The sequence below is a fragment of the Rutilus rutilus genome (genome assembly GCF_951802725.1).
Source record: "Rutilus rutilus genome assembly, chromosome: 7".
Taxonomy (NCBI): Eukaryota; Metazoa; Chordata; class Actinopteri; order Cypriniformes; family Leuciscidae; genus Rutilus; species Rutilus rutilus.
Genome location: NC_140221.1, coordinates 14,076,526 through 14,093,964, shown reverse-complemented (window position 1 = coordinate 14,093,964; position 17,439 = coordinate 14,076,526). Strand labels below are relative to the sequence as shown.

The 17,439-nt window shown below is 39.1% G+C and overlaps 1 protein-coding gene across 10 annotated transcripts in view; it reads left to right on the top strand.

The window, feature by feature from the left end:
* Nucleotides 1-17,439, top strand: part of specc1 (sperm antigen with calponin homology and coiled-coil domains 1) — a 229,498-nt gene that overhangs the window by 181,062 nt on the left and 30,997 nt on the right. Inside the window, exons 14-15 of one of the 10 annotated variants that reach the window (XM_084412878.1) lie at nt 3,843-3,903; nt 4,333-5,870. The exons of 8 other annotated variants lie outside the window; for them this stretch is intronic. In XM_084412878.1, the coding sequence (XP_084269004.1) occupies nt 3,843-3,887 (45 nt within the window). In that variant the 3' untranslated portion in view covers nt 3,888-3,903; nt 4,333-5,870. Of the gene's footprint in view, nt 1-3,842; nt 3,904-4,332; nt 5,871-17,439 lie in introns of those variants that run through there. One more of the 10 variants, XM_084412877.1, reaches the window with a different exon arrangement.

Below are 17,439 nucleotides of genomic sequence, written 5' to 3'. Positions count from 1 at the left end.
GGCCCATTATAAGATTTCTAGCAGAGACAGTCAGGTTTTGATTTTTTATCTGTTTGTATTTGCTAGAATCCATAATACCATGTATCTGAAGAAGATGTCCAGGACCTCCAGCAAATAAATAGGCCCACAATGATCCAGCAATATATTTAACCGTAGGCATTGGGTACTCTTCATCCCTGTTTGCCACAAACACATCTGCTGGGTTTGCTGCCAAAAAGCCCTTTTTTTTTTTTCGTTTTATCTGACCATAGAATCCGGTCCCTTTTGAAGATCCAGTCATGTCTGACAACTGAATATGCTGGAGTTTATTTTTGGAGGAGCGAGGAGGATTTTTCTTGAAACCCTCCCAAACAACATGTGGTGATGTAGGGGTTGTTTGATCATTTTTTTTTTTAGGCTTTCTGACCCCCAAGACTCAACTAATCTCTGCAATTCTCCATCTGTGATCCTTGGAGAGTCTTTGGCCACTCAAACCATCCTCCTCACCGTCCATTAAGAGAATATAGACACCCGTCCTCTTCCAGGCAGATTCGTAACATCTTTAGTTGATTATAACTTCTTAATTATTGCCCTGATGGTCAAAATGGGGATTTTCAATTTTTTTGATATTTTCTTATACAGCCACTTTCTATTTTGTGAAGCTCAACAATCTTGAGCTGCACATCAGAACTATATTCTTTGGTTTTACTCATTTTGATGGATGATTAAGGGAATTTGGCCTTTGTGTTTCCTCATATTTAAACTCCTGTGAAACAAGAAGTCATAGCTGGACAATTTCATGTTCCTAGTCACCCTGCTGTGCTTAAAAATGTAAATATTAATGGGAATATACTTCAGAGATATTTTTCTCATAAAAAATTCTAGGGGTGCCAACAATTGTGGCCAGCGTGTTTTGGAGAAAAACATTTATTTTATAATGTGATTTACCCCCCACTTTCAATTCTTTTACTTCAATGAAAGGTTTGATTTTTGCGAATTTTTTGAAGGAAAGATCAAAAGGATAAACAATGCAGATTTATTTTTTACAGCCATTTTTTATCATATTTATCAGGGTTGCCATAAATTTTGACCACTGTATATATATATATATATATATATATATATTTAGTATATAAAATGTAAAACATCTTAATCTTTCCAAAGGGTATTTAAATGTATCCTGTTTTTGTGACCATTAAGATGTTTTACATTGTGATGTTATCGTCATGAAAATTAAGCAAATTTAAATTTCTATTATTATATATTTCTATTGTATTTAAATTAATTATTATACAGCCATGACCAAAAGTACTGGCAGTGACATAAATCTAGTGTTTTGCAAAGTTTGTTGCTTCATTATTTGTAGATAATTTTTTCACATTTTTGTGGTATACTGGAAAGCAAGTTTTAAAGGCTTTTATTTGAAAAAAACATTCAATATTATTATTATACATTTTTTTTTTTTTTTTATCTTTCATTTTCCCTTAATCCTCCCTTATCTGGCTTATGCTACTCTGAGCAATGCCTGCACTTTGTATTTTGAGCACTTCTTGCGTTATTTTTGCCTCTTCACGATGACTCGCTTAATTTGGTCCTAATTTAAAAGTCGCTTTGGACAAAAGCGTCTGCTAAATGACTAAATGTAAATATATGCAAGGAGTCCATATTTACAGTGTTGACCCTTCTTCTTCATGACCTCTGCAATTTACTCTGACCAAATCCTGACTGATGGCGATTCATTCTTGCCGTATTAGAGCTCAGAGCTGATCACAATCTGTGGGCTTTGGGGTTCTCTATGGGATTAAGATCTGTGGAGTTGCCTGGCCATGGATCCAAAATTTCTGAGCCGCTTCATTATCACTCTTGCCTTGTGACATGGTGCTCAATCATGCTGGAAAATGCACAGATCAACACCAAATTGCTCCTGGGTCATTGGGAGAAGTTGCTCTTGCTGGAAGTTTTGAGACCCTTCTTAATTCATTGCAGTGTTTTGGGCAGAATTTTGGCAGAGCCCACTCCCTTGGATGAAAAGCAAACCCACATATGAATGGTCTCAAGATGCTTCATTGTTGGCACCACATAGGACTCATGGTAGCATTCACCTTTTCTTCTCCGGACAATCGATTTTCCAGATGTCCCAAACAGTAGAATGGGGATTCCCCACTAGAACATCAGTAGCTGACTCCTCGGAGGAGATGGACCTGGCACTTTCTGGACACTCTGAGATAGGGGTGTGCACGAATAGTCGAATGTTTGAATATTCGATCTGTAATTAATATTCGAAAAATAAAAATACGATTAGAATTTTACTATTTTGCTTTGCTGGCCGTAAATGCAGTGAATCCATGATAAATCCCAAGCACTAAGACTCACAGTTATAATTCAATCCACTGAGTGGCGCTGTGGAGCGTGTTAACAAGTTGATTATATTTGATCACATAATGTTGTCGTCTGCCTCACGAAGTTCAGAATTACTTAGATGAAAATTATTTTACTAAATGATCTTACAAAATAGTTACTTTTGATCAAAGGAATTAATTAAACTGAGTTATCATAATATCCCCACCACAATGAGAATTCGCATGAGGAAAAACAGCTGTCCATCACTGCATTCACGACAGTAAGCGCAGCTGTACCCAGAATGAGCCGAGAAGATACCTTATCAAATAGCTAAATTATCTCGAGACGTGCTTTCTTTGAGTTTCATCGAGGGAGACAGGTTTAAGAACATAAAACACAAAGTGCTGTCAGAAACTTCACTTAGCACACCGTTGTCTTCGTGTCTCTGCAACGTCTATCACGTTTTCTCAGCCGAGCATGTGGATATTATTGTTTTTCTCAACATGAACGTGAAACAATATAAACAATATAACCATATGCCGACTCGAAGATGTATGTACGTTCTGTGCTATAATTAGCGCAGCCTGCTCTATTAGCGGTCTAACATACTTGTAACACGGAGTCGGCTTTGCAGCCTTGGCTAAATGAAGTATACACGAGACTAGATAATGATCTGAGATGTCATCGCTCTGCTGCAGAATTTCAACGGCATCAGCATTGATTCCATTTGATAAAGTCTGAATGGTGCCCTGGTGGCTTGTAGACAGTAGCCAGCACAAATCTCAAACGTGATTTGTCATTTACACTAGATAGTGTTACATTAAGCACCAACACTTCAAAATAATTATATTTGAAACTAGACTTCTTAGTAATTCTGAAGATATTACTATAATTTATAGCAACACCTCCCCCTTTGCCTTTCAGACATGGTTCATGTTTATAACAGTAATCTTGGGGGGTGGACTCATTTAAAGTAATGTAATCGTTTGGTTTTAGCCAGGTTTCTGTCAAACACAGCACATCTAGGTTATAATCTGTAATCATATCATTAACAATAAGTGCTTTTGAAGTAAGGGATCTAATATTCAGCAACACCAGCTTTATCATTTGTTGATCTGTATTATATCTGTTTTTTATTTGTTGAACATCAATTAAATCTTTAGACACAGACACAGTCTCTATATGATGATATCTAGGTGAAAGAGTCTCTATTTGATGGGATTTATCTGACCTCAGTGACGTTCTGTCAGTGATCAGACCTCTATCAGACCTCAGTGATGTTTACACATAATTGTTTAATGTTTTGAACCAAAAGAAAACCTTAATATATAACGTAAGCTTGTGTATATTGCCTAATCGTAAGCTTGTTCAGAAATGGTGACAAAAACTTAATGAATAAAAAAATTACGTATTTCTTATTAAACTCCATTTAAATAAACGAATATTGGAATATTCAGTGTTTGTTTTCTTTTGCCCAAATATTCTAATACAATATTTTTGAAAAATGCCCTTCCCTACTCTAGGATGTCCTGAAGCCTTCTTCACTGCAGTTGAACCTCTCTCCTTGAGGTTCTTGATGATCTGGTAAATGCTTCTTTCAGGTGCAATGTTCTTTGCAGCATTTACCTTTCACATCTTTCATTGGAGGGAACCACTGCTAACACAAGAACACAATGATTGGAAGCACTTCTTTCCTCATTTTATATTCTGACTGGTCTTCTAATCCAATCAGAATGATAGAGGGATTTCACCTGACTAGTATTCATTCATACTTTCCCATGTGCTAATATGCTTTACTAACATTTTTAATCTGTCCCTGTCACAAGACATCGTTCCACCCTGCAAAACAGCCATTATCATCCCAGTCCCGAAGAAGCCTGTTGTAGACAGTTTAAATGACTACAGACCAATTGTCTTCACTTCTGTTGTCGAAAAGTGTCTAAAGAGCCTAGTAATGAGGCACATTAAAGCCAGCCTTCCTCCCACTTTTGACCTCCATCAATTTGCTTATAGGGCCAACAGGTCTACAGAGGATGCCATTGCCACAGCCCTCCACAACGCTCTGGAGCACCTGGAACACAGAGGGACATACGTCTGGATGCTCTTCATTGATTATAGTTCTGCGATCAATACCATAATACCGGACATACTTATCAGGGAACTGGGCCTCTCCACTCACCTCTGCACCTGGATTATGGATTTTCTCACTAACCGCCCTCAGTATGTCAGGCTCGGTCTCCACCTCTCCTCCACCCTCACTCTCAGCACCGGTTACCCACAGGGATGTATGCTGAGTCCACTACTCTACCGCCTCTATACATATGACTGTATCCCCACACACTCCTGCTTATCATGATGAGGTCCTAAAAATTACTTTGTGGTGCTCTGAAAACAACCTGTCGTTAAACACAAAGAAAACTAAAGAACTCCTCTTGGACTTCATGAAGTGCAAAGCTGACCACCCTTCCATCTTTATAAATGAAGACTGTGTGGAAAAAGTATGTAGTTTTAAATTCCTGGGAATCCATTTATCTGACAGTCTCTCCTGGTCCACAAACATGACAGCTGCTGTTAAAAAGGCACAGCAGCATCTGCACGTCCTGCAAGTCCTAAAGAAAAAACACCTGTGTTCAAAGCTACTGATGGCCTTCTACCACTCTGCCATAGAGAGTGTCTTAACATACTGCCTCACAATGTGGTATGGGCTCAAGAGCTGACAAAAAAAGCTCTACAGAGGGTCATAAACATAGCGTAGAACATCATTGGCTGCCCTCTCCCATCACTTCAGGACATTACAAACCCCCGCTATACCTATCCAGAGCAAAAAACATTGTTATAAGGACTCCTCTCACCCCGGTTACCACCTGTTTACCCTTCTGCCCTCAGGAAGGCGATACAGGGCAATTAAAAGCACACTGCCAGATTCATGAACAGTTTTTATCCAAAAGCCATCCAGTCCCTAAACTGAGGGCTATTTTGCACTATTTATATACTGTATGAAGACTACTAAGGACTGTGCAATATCTGTTTGAAACTTTAACTTGCACTTTCTTGTCTTACCTGCTGCACTTAAGTTTATAAATGGAATGAGATTGTGTTGTTATATTTGTATGTATTGTAGCACCGCTGAGCAGTCTCTGAAATTTCGTTGTATCCCGATACAGTGACAAATAAAAGCTAATTCTAATTCTAATATGATTAGTGAAATTATGTTAGCTGGTCATTTTGGGTTTTGTGATGAAGTACATTTTTGACCAATGAAGCTATTTGCAATCATTTAGAATATGCATCATATCATTCTGCACAATAATCTAGAAACAAAGTGAATCAACAGGACGTCTGCCAATACTTTAGGCCATTAAAAAAGAAAGAAAAAAAGAAGTTATTTAAAGCAGTTTAACGTAAGGCTGAAACATAAAATGGGGGTGGGTGTTTCTGAGGAACCTTAGCCCATTCCTCATGAGCAATGGCTTCCATTTCAGTAATATTCTTGGGTTTGTGTGCTGCAACCACCTTCTTCAGATCCCACAAGAGATTTTCAACTGTAGTTCTGGAAAAAAATAAGAGACCACTGCAAAATTTGCAGTTTCTCTGGATTTATTATTTATAACTAATAAATTGTGTCTAATTGTGTTACATGTCCATATCACCTCGCCAAATTATTTAAGTTATTTTAAAGGTCCTTACAGCCTACAACAGCAAAAGAATCAAAACCCCCAACGACACTGACCAAGCAAATAAACACCGTAAACAATAGGATAAAAACGACAAATTATTTCCAAGTTTTATTGTGTATTTTGGAAAAGCACATACTCTCTTTCTACCGCTCTCTCACCCACTCAAACGCACACATATACAGTACAGACACACACTCGCACAGAAACGTGTCGTCATACAAGATTCTCTGGTCTGATGAACCTCAGTTCCAAGCATCATGTATGATGGAAACCAGGCACTGTTCATCACCTGCACAATGCCATCCCAACAGTAAAGTGTGGTGGTAGCAGCATTATGCTGTGGGGGTATTTTTCAGGGGCAGGGACTGGGGGACTTGTCAGGGTAGAAGGAAAGCTCAACGCAGCAAAATATAGATATAGCCTTAATGAAAACCTAATCTGGAGCATTCAGAACCTCAGACAGAGCAGACGGTTCACCTTCTCACAGGACAATGACCCTAAGTACACAGCTACAGGACAATGACCCTAAGTACACAGCTAAGACAATGCAAGTGGCTTATGGACAACTCTGTGAATGTCCTTAAGTGAACCAGCCAGAGCCCGAACTTGAACCCAATCGAACATCTCTAGAGAAACCTGACAATGGCTGTACACCGACGGACCCCATTCAACCTGACAGAGCTTGAGAGAAAAGCTTGTCGCAACATACCCAAAAAGATTAAACTAAGTACTCAGTTAAGGGTACAAATACTTATGCAATGTACTTATTTCAGTTTTTCCGCAGTTTTCACAAATCTGTTTTTTGCTTTGTCATTATGGTGTATGGAGTGTAGATTGATGTGAAATATATGTATAGTACATTATTTTGATAGTGATAAGATTTAAAAAAAAATATATATATATCTGGATGCATTACATTGGATCCAGATGGAAGTCCTAAAAAATGGGAATTATTTTATTTAAGCAAAATATATAGTCATTATTTCTTATTTTTGGTTCCTACCATCTGAGAGCAAGTGATTTCTCATCCATTGGGCACTGAACAACCATCTATTTATCCATTTCATATTGTCCAGTGCAGAGAAGAGTGTAGGAAATTGCGTTGATGGGAACAGCAATGGCCACAGGCCTCTTCTCATATTGCAGACCTGGGAAAAGGTTAGCTCAAGAACACATGCTCTAAATTGAGCTTAATATGAGCTGAGGAAAAGGTCAAGGAGGGCTACTGGTCAACTTATGTCATAAGAGACATCAGCTGTGAGAGCGAGAGATCAACTAATTACCCACTAACACGCTAAGATGGACAGCATTGTCACCTGCGATTACACACCTACACACATATAATGCTCCATCATGCCCTTCCTCAAAGCTTGTTTAAATTTCTTATTCAAACTGTTCATATCACAATCACTCTCCACCACCTAATTCCTGCAAATGAATGTTAATAATGTATTGCCCTCAGTCAAATCACAGCTGGTAGCTGCTTGGAGGATCATGTTAATGTAATGAAGAGTACAACTGCAAGACCCTCACTGATCGTGTGTGAAGGTTGAGAAAACATTAATTTAGTTCTGCTCCCATTTGCATAGGTATAAGCCTCATTAAAAGAGGCATTATCAGTACAGCGCTATGAGTATCGATTGTCACATACACATACAAACACGTACAACCCTCATCTCTTGCACAGTTCAAATGAGGTATCAGGAAACTACTTTATTGTTCTCATCTGTCTTGTTTGGAGTCTGTATGGCCAGTGTATGACTCCAACTCTCAGATGATTTTTTTTTTTTTTTGCCATATTACTTTCATGAAAATTAAGCACGTTCATTTTATTATATTTAATTATGACATTATATTGTAAATATTATAATTGTAAAAATATTATGTATTAAATTAGTATTATACTATATTGTAAATATTGTTATTACTAGTAGTATACTATAATATTTATGTTGTATGTATTATTTTTAATTATTATATTATATATTAAATAAAAAATTACTTTGAATGTAATGACAATTTCAGGGGAGTGTCAAGGCAGCACCAGACTCTCCCTCTCCTGCCACCCATACATAACCATTACACTCACCCGAGTTATAATCATCCGCAAGGAAAGAATTCAATAACTGACTATGTACTTTAGGTCCGAACCCAAGAGGTGGTCAGCGAATGGAATAAGGCTCCCTCCTCACTGCCTACTGGTAGGGACTGGAACCTGCCCTGTGGCTGCAACTCTCCACGTATGACAATGCCATGGGCCTTGAGCTTTTTATTCAGCTATCGGTTAGACTGTGTTTGGATGAAGTCCTGCACCAGCGAACATCTAGCACTGCATTCCCCGACCACTAGCCATTCACCATGCCCTCCAGAATCAGATTGAACCGGAAGTGCAAGTGGATCTTCCATCTCACACCCACTCAAATATCAACGATGCATGGAAGATTAGGTGTGCTTACACTGCGGAGCTCCACTGCAGACATCTTTCTTGGGTGACTTTGGCCAGACCAGTCATGCGTCATCAGTTGTCAAGGGGGTGAAATGGACCAGGGAAGGTTGAAGCAGTACAGTCTTGGGCAATACCTCCCCAGACAAAGAATTCCAGAGATTCCTTGGTTTAACTAATTTCTACAGGCAATTCATTAGAAACTACATTCAGATTGCGGACCCTTTGAATTCCCTTCCAAGCCCAAATCTCTATCCTGGAACCATCAAGCCACAGTAGCCATCCAACGTCTAATGGACACTTTCACCAGTGCACCCATCCTGTTACATTCCAATCCGACTAAAGCATTTGTTGTTGAAGTCGATGCCTCTACTTCCGACGTTGGAGCTATCCTATCACAGCGGCAGGGGCATCCACCTAAGCTTTATCCATGCGCCTTCCTCTTTAGAAGCAGAACTACGATATCAGCAACTAGGAGCTATTGGTAATCAAGTAGAACCTGCTCTGCTGGGATGTCCCAAGGGGCACACTTACATCCCCTCCAACTTGTAAATCTCCCCAACATCTTCCAACAGGCAAGCTCCTTCCTCTGCCAGTTCCTCAACAACCCTGGTCACACCTGGTTGTAGAATTCATCACAGATCTTCCAGTATTAGACTTCTACTCCTGCATCCTGGTTGAAGTAGTTCAGTTCTCCAAAGTCTGCCATCTGGTGTCGTTGCAGTTAATCTCCTTGGTCAGGAGAAGCCTGGGACAGACGAAGCGGAGGATCCAGGAGATTGTCTGCTTCTTAAGGACATATTGCCACATCCATAAGCACAGTTGGAACCAATTTCTGTCCTCAGCCGAGTATCAGTGATGCGCGGGTCAATGTATAAACAACCCGCACCCGACCGACGTTTTCAACTAACCCGCCCGCAACTCGGACCGCAAAAAAAGAAAAAGAAAATATTGTACCCGACCCGCTTTCTGACCCACATTTTTTAAAAGTAGTAAATGCTCATCGTAGCGTCATTGGAAAAAAAAAATATATATATTCAAATTTTGTCAAGAATTATAAAAAATCGTCAATAAGCTCATAATTTGTACTAAAATAGTCTAAATGTTTAGTTTTAAAACCAATTTTAAAAAGCTGGCTATATCTATTTTGATGTTTCTGCGCAAGTTCAGCAGACTGAGGTTCGGGTTTGTTCCGATCAGAGCTCGTGAGCGGAGAGCGGAATATTTAGAAATGCGCTCTCCGCTCACGAGCTCTGATCCGTAGGGTCGCTCGCTCAACCCAGAATGGCCTGCTGGTTCGAAAATATGTGGAATAAGGGCTGCCTCCGACAAAAAAAAATTTTCTAGTCGACTAGTAGTTGTTCATTTAAGCCATTCGTGGACAAATCGCCCCTTTATATTAATTGAATTACTTAAATAGGCTATAGCCTACAGGATAATAAGCGTTATGACCGCACGCATAAAGCTTGCCACAAAGAACCGGTTAAAGTAATGATTATGAATGTGTCTAAATTAGCAAGGAGACATTTAATTGTTTAGTAATAAACTGGTGTTTTCTGTGTCGCTGCAAAGATGAAGTTGACGATGCGGACTTGCCATGAACGCCAGAGAGAAATGCACATTTCATATGGATTACATAATCAGAGAGTAGCCTATTTATTTTGGCTTGAATATTTTCTTTTAAAAGTAGACATTTCAAGCTTTCTGTAATATATAGCCTATATTTCTCAAAACTGTGAGGCACAAGCAATGCAAGTGATCATGCCGGCGCCTTATTACATTGTCTGCTATATATTTGCTTCTTATTCATTAAATACGGGCAATTGATTGATAAAACATTGATCAAAATTAAGATACAATTTATACAAAACGAAAATCTTTTAAAAAGAGTTTTCTATAAACAAAACTTAATGAAGTCGTCAAAATCATGTTTAACCAAAAACAGCGCCGTTGCTAGGAGGGCGCCAGCGCCTCTGCCTTTCAGCGCCTCTGCCTCGCGAGTGGATGATAGCCCTGAAGACGCCTAGCAATGATATACCTTTAGTGGTAGTATACCTTTAGTTAAGTTATACCTTAAGAGTCTTCGTAGCGCGCTAAGAGACAATGTTATCGGAAAATGTAGCCCAGGTATGATGCGTATGATGCGTAATGGAGATTCCAAAGCGCTCTTCTTTGGTCAGAACCATGGAGAGCGATCGCGGATAGGTCCGTCCTATGCACCGAAACTTTTAACAATGCAACAAAATATTTAAAGAGCCTCAAGCTATTAAAATCTATATTATGTATACGCACAGATAATATAACAGTAGGCTATATTAGTCAATATTTTTTTATTAGGTTAAGCAGTGATTGGATAACGTTTTTTTTATTTATTTTTTTTTACGTTTTTAATTTAAGGCCCACCCACAATTGGTCTGGCCCATCCAAAACTGGAATCCTGGCGCCGTGCCTGGTTGGTCGTGCCAGTTTTGTGGCTATCAAATGTGTAAATAGCATCGCAAGAAGTACACATGACAAAGCCAGCACTTTGGTCATCATCTTTCATTATTTCGGCAAATGTCTCCCACACTTTGCTCTTTCTATTTGTGTATTTGCGGAGCTTCCACTCAAAATTGTGTCTAGTACTATATAAATTACAAAGGTTTAATTGGCATCTTTATTTCAAACGACCCGACCGACCGCGACCCGAATATCATTAAAAATATTTTTGGATGACTCGTAACCGCGGGTAACCGTGGGTGACCACAGGCACCCGCTCATTTTGGATCAACCCGCGCATCACTGCCGAGTATGCATAGAACTCGCTATGTCAGCCCACCCCTGTTACCCTGGTCAGAAGAGCCCTTGAAAGTACCAGCTGTGAAACCCCTGGTTTGAGAAAAGCGAGAGGATCTGGGACATACACATACATCTTCTACTGGCAGTCCGGTGCCACAAGAGCCAGGCTGATGCAAGAATGTCAGAGACATCCAAATACCAATCGGGACCGCAGCGAACTTCATATACTTTTGAAAATCCAACGTTTAGTTGATCCTGATAAGTGCTCATTGTCACAGTTGTAAATACAATAGCTTTCGTCTTTCATGAGGCGGTTTGGTGTCACGATGGCTTTGTTTCCAGGCGGACCGTTAAAGAATGCGACACAGGTGTCTCGTGGAAATCAACCAATCAGATGATGACTTCAGAACTCCCAAAGTGTTTCTCATTTTTTGCGCCTTATGCAACAGACGTTCAGCGAACGGTCCATGGGCGTGACGTCTGATTAATAGCATACAGTTATTATAAAGTGTTACCGATAGGTTTTGCATGACCTGTCATTTTATTCTTATCCAAAACGAGGCAATCTGAACATCATGGAGCACTAACACTCTTGTGTAATTTATGTTTCATTAATACTCAAAGCCAAAAAATGGATTTGCAGAAGTAATAACTTATGACTTCCAGGAAATCCCTCAAAGGCATTCAGCTGTTCACTGTAGCAGCAGCTAATTAAAAAGGCTGAAACGTTTTGACTGATGAAATGTGAAGACAATAAACACACGATTTATGTGTGTGTTTTCAAGCCATCTCAGTGTATTTATTGACAATAAAGTATATGAATAATGCAGTGCTAACTGACAGCCTTTTTAATGTTTTTGAAAGAAGTCTCTTCTGTTCACCAAGGATGCATTTATTTAATCCAAAATACAGTAAAAACAAAAACATTAAACAATTGTAATGTTTCCAAACTTTTGCCAGGTACTGTATTTTATTTTATTTTTTACATTGTATATAATCCATGGGGACTTAATGCACAAGTGTTTGTTGTACATAAACCAATCATAAAATTGTCATAAAATATAGGGGGAAAAAATTGATATTACTGGTTATTGTTAATTAGACAAAGGTCAGGAAAAAAACTGATGTTACACCTGAAATTTCTGTCCCCCTCGCTTCTGAAATGATGGTTACGGCCCTGACCATTGGAATAAAAAAATGCATGCCTATGGCCATCTTTTTATTTACTTTTTTTTTAAAGAAAAAAAGTTCATTGGAAAATATAATGTTCACAAATATAAAAATTAGGGTTGGGCAATGATTAATCGCATCCAAAATAAAAGTTTGTGTTTACATAATATATGTGTGTGTACTCGATTAATCCAGCCCAAATAAAAATACAGAAACAAAATAACTTGTCCCATGATGATTTGGCTATAATTTATTAACACAAATAAATTCTCCTATTCCCTACATTAATTCCCTCAAAATCTTTTTTCCCACTGTACACTGTAAACAGTTGTTTCCTCAAACTTTCTTTGAAGTACTTTATTTAGGTCAGCTGCATTTTTATTTTTATTTTCTGAAAAAATCCTAACAAAAAGACAGCCCTTTAGCTGTTTGTTCAGGATGGAGACAATGAGGAATGAAAACAGGGGGTCAGCCGGTTCTTTTAAACAGAGGAATCAACTAGGCCTGCACTCCGCCACCCTACATCCGCCTCTCAGCATCTTTCTCATTCTCTCAGGCAAACAAAAACAGCACTGCTGGGGCCTCAGTCATGATTCAGAGATGAAAAATGACTTGAGGATACAGAGAAATGTGTGGCGTAATCCTCCAGGAATAGGGGAAAAGAACATGGGAAGTGGGGGCCTTTTTCCTCTATTTTTCTTTGCTTCTCTTTCTGTCTCACACATCCACACTTACACCTGGCTTGGTCCTCATAGGATAGATATTCTTGGAAACAAGCACCCAGATGTTCTTACAGTACTGCTTCTCATGAAGTTTTATTGCTCAGAGGTTAATCGCTCATAGATCGATGCCCTGGGTATCATTTAATATTTCAGTTCATGACTTTTCATTGCAGACTTTGATATCTTGGCAAATCTGATAACATTTTAAGACACTGTTGAGACCAAACAATGCCTGAAAACACTGTACTTCCTCTCCTGTTGCTTTTGTCAGTGCAGACCTCTAACATTCTCAAAATATAACAAAAGCAGGGTTCTCAAATAATACGTCTCCCTACGCGTCTTCCTTTACCCAAGAGTCATTTGGTTTATCCGACTTCTACTCCTTTCCTCACCTCCTTGTGGCCCAGTGGTTGTCTGAGGGTGGTTACTGCTTATGCGGGGCTCTGCTGTCTGGAGAGGTCAGTCAGACAGCAGTTGACTATTTGAGGAGCTCTGACCCTGCAGTTTTAGTTTATTTGTGTCTCTCCTCTGAGCTTTCGGATTCATCATACAGCCCCCTCTTACCTCAACTTTATTCACCACCTGTATTTATTGTCCTTTTCCAGCCTATAGTCCATGTATACAAAGGCAAAGAGAATACAGATGCAGATGCTAAGCTACAGATTCTTGATTAAAATATGCATGACTTTCTTCAGTGGTACACACAAGTAGATGTTAGGCAAAATATTTGCACTGCTACATACAATGAAAGTAAATAAGGAGGACAGATGCTGGTGAGCACCAAAAAGGTTAACAAGCACCACAAAAGTAGTCCACTTAAAGGGGTGGTCACACTACACTTTTCATTCCATTGACTTTAATTTATAGCATTACGAGTGCTGAAGACCAGAATTGCAAGCTCATGCGAAGAAGTTTCGCATTTTGGCTTGTTCCAAAATTCAAGTTTGGCGAACCCTGACCTGCGAATTCGTATTATGTGAAGATGTGTGACCAATAGAAGATTGATAAGTCACGGCACGACCTCTTGGCTGAATTAAAACAACACACATTTTTTGCAGTAAAGTGAGGTAGATTGTATATTTTTACTTTCTGGATTCATTATTCTTTTTTTGTTATATGTTGATTTTATTTATTTTTTTATATATATTCTGCAGAGTGACGTCATATCACGACCGTTGCAGTGTCCATAGAAATGTTGCGTGCTCAAAGTCTAGTGTGATCGCAACTTAAACTTAAACTTTCTGTCATATAATCATGTAAGTCATGTAATCACTTTATGTAGAGGAACAGAGTCAAATGTAGGTTTGTACACGTAGGTTAAAATTTGGTGCATCAAGCCACACCAAGTTTGATAGATAGGTAAGATATTTATTGTCACTGTACATTGTTGTGGCAAAAATTCTCATTAAACAATCACTGCGTAAGAGACACTCGTGAGTTTTCTTAATTCCAGTGGTTGCTTCCTCCGGACCCCGGCGGAACGGCCCCTCGTCCCTAAAATCTGTTCGGGGTAGGGCTGTGACTCTGAGTCCAGGAGGCCAATTCACCGTCCGCTCTCGGGTCCGAAGGGCACATCCAAGGAAATCCTAACTTCTGACACCAATTGTTGTGGCAAAAATTCTCATTAAACAATCATCACTGCGTAAGAGACACTCTGAAATCAAATGATCATTAAAAAGTATTTTATTCTTGCAAGAAGGCCCAGTTGCCACACAGAAGTCACAAGTACAGTCTGTGGAACAAGTGCGACGACGAGAGGGAGGGCAGAGGAGTCTTTATACTGCTTTCAAGGTCTTCTGCTTACAGGCCCTTATCTAAACAAGGAGAGGCTTCCCTGCTAGTTTTCTGATACTGCTAAGTTTTGTTCTTACAAACTCACAAGTTCTAAATTGGGCGACCTCTGACCCTAGAAGTCAGAGGTCCCTTCTCATTCTGCCGCCTCCTGACGTCCCACCTGTTACCCAGCATTAAGAGAAACACATACACGTCAGTTTTACCACGTAGACCACGTATAGAAGGTCATTTCAATGTTTTACTGAAAGTCAATGAAAATCAATACTGCAAATCAATGAAAATCAAAATTTCCCATAACAACATGTACAATAAAACTGGTGGAGCAACCTCCAGATGCCTTCATGGTAAATACAAATACATAAATGCCCATGTGCAGATCTACACAAGTTTTATACACTAAAGGCTACACTACTCTACAGTGCAATATACTATATACTCAATATACTATACAGCACAATACAATACAATATAAACGACAAAGACAACAAATGTTCATAAATGTAAACATTATATGCAATAAAACAGAAAGTGACAAGTGCTAAAATAGTGTAGGTGTCTTATTGCACTACGATAAATAGAACATTGTTATACACTAAAATATTGTGAAAAATTGCACCAAGAGGCAATATGTGAGGAAATGGTTAAAGTCCCCCTGTGGTGAAAATCATGTTTTTAATGTTGTTTATATGTCTATGTGGGGGTTTTAATATGCTTTAAGACAAACCATGTGTAAATTCATATGTCAACACCATTGCTGAATATTCTCTTTCTCTTTAAAACTGTGGTGAACCAAAGACAGTCTCAAAAACGCGGTTTGAAACCACTGGTGTTTCTGACATCACAAACTACCTTGTAACCAATCACGTCAACATGCCGGCGGGCTTTAGCATATTATTACCAGCGAACTAGCAGGGGAGTCTCGAGAGAAGCCAGGTTATCACGGTATATTTTTCCATTGATATGAAAAATCAGGTAGATTTAGCAATATAGCGGGTGTATGATGTATGTTACGATGTTATGATTGTTATCTTACTATTTGCCTTTCTCCACTGATGTTTCTGATGATTGTTAGAACGCAGCTGCCTGACTCAGCGAACAGCAACATGGTGTGTGTAACATTAGCAACACATTATTAGCTGTTTGATAACATAGTCAAGCAAAAGGCTAATCATATTAATTACTGTTATGTGTCCGATGTTGTAAAGAGCGTTACCATTGCAGCGTTTACCTCAGTAAGTTGGCCGAGTGAATCTCTGAGCTGGTGTGAGTGAGTGGAGGTGGGGCTAATTAGCATATTAATGGCTCAAAGGTGTGGAGTTACATTACGTGATTGCTATTAATCCAAATTACAACTTCTTTTTATTTTATTGACCATGATTTAACAATTAAAATGAGGTAACTAAATTAAAATGAGGTAAAGCATGGCCACAATTTAACTGCAATAAGGGAATGAATTAATAAGTCGTAGGCACAAATTCTTAATTTGTGGCCACGATATTGATTTATATAGCCGCGTTTCCACTGTCGGGCCAAAAGCGAGCGTGCTAGTCCATGCCAGGGACAGTCGCGTTTCCACTATCACTTCCGGGGCTTGATCAGGGCTTCCTTTGGGCCAACTGACAGGTTTTTTTGGCCATTTCCCATGTTATTATATAAGGCTAACTTCAACATTCAAGACTTTTCAAACAATGTTCAGCTAAAAACTAATTTTCAGACTCCAGCGAATGTTTGAAATAACTTCCTTTTGATCCGATGGGGATTCTGATTACCATATGAGGCAGAAATATATTTATATGCGATGCTAAAGGCTACTTGTGCTAATCATTGCGATAATAAATACACATGTATGTAAAGACTGCTTGAAGAACGTAGACAATTCAAAAATGATCATGTTTTATCTGTCTCTTCCCTCCCTGTGCCTTTGTTGATACCAGACTAATGCATCCACATATATGTCACACACTCCGGTTAACTCGTATAAGGCATAACTCCTGTTTTCTTCTCATGAGATTCCTCTGTTGCTCTGACTGAAAGGATAACAGTATAGTGAGACGAGAGAGATCGCTCAAACCTCCTCAGATCGCAATCATTGCATACTTTTGTGGAAAATTTATAGAAATGCTCAGAAAACATATAATCATATGATGTAAACATGATATTTTATCAATATTTTTCTAAATGTGTAGCCAGTTGTTATGTGCATCCCTGTGATCGCAAATAAAGTAGGTGCGACTGAATAGTTCTCTTTTTTTATAGTAAAACATTGGTCAAATATCGATGCTGGAATCTTAAGTCTTCAAGTAAAGACCAAACGTTCGCTTCTGTCATGCTCATTTTGCAATCTAGATAGTTTTTAGTCAGCTGGTCAAACGGTGGGGTTGTGTAACGTTGTTCTGTGGATGCACATTAAGGTTTTAAGGGTAGCGCTGTGGGGCTACTGTCCCGACAGTGGAAATGCAACTTGATTTTAGGCTCAGTGCTTGAGGTCCGAGGCTATTGTTACGGCACATTGTTAGCCCTGGCTCACACTGGCCCG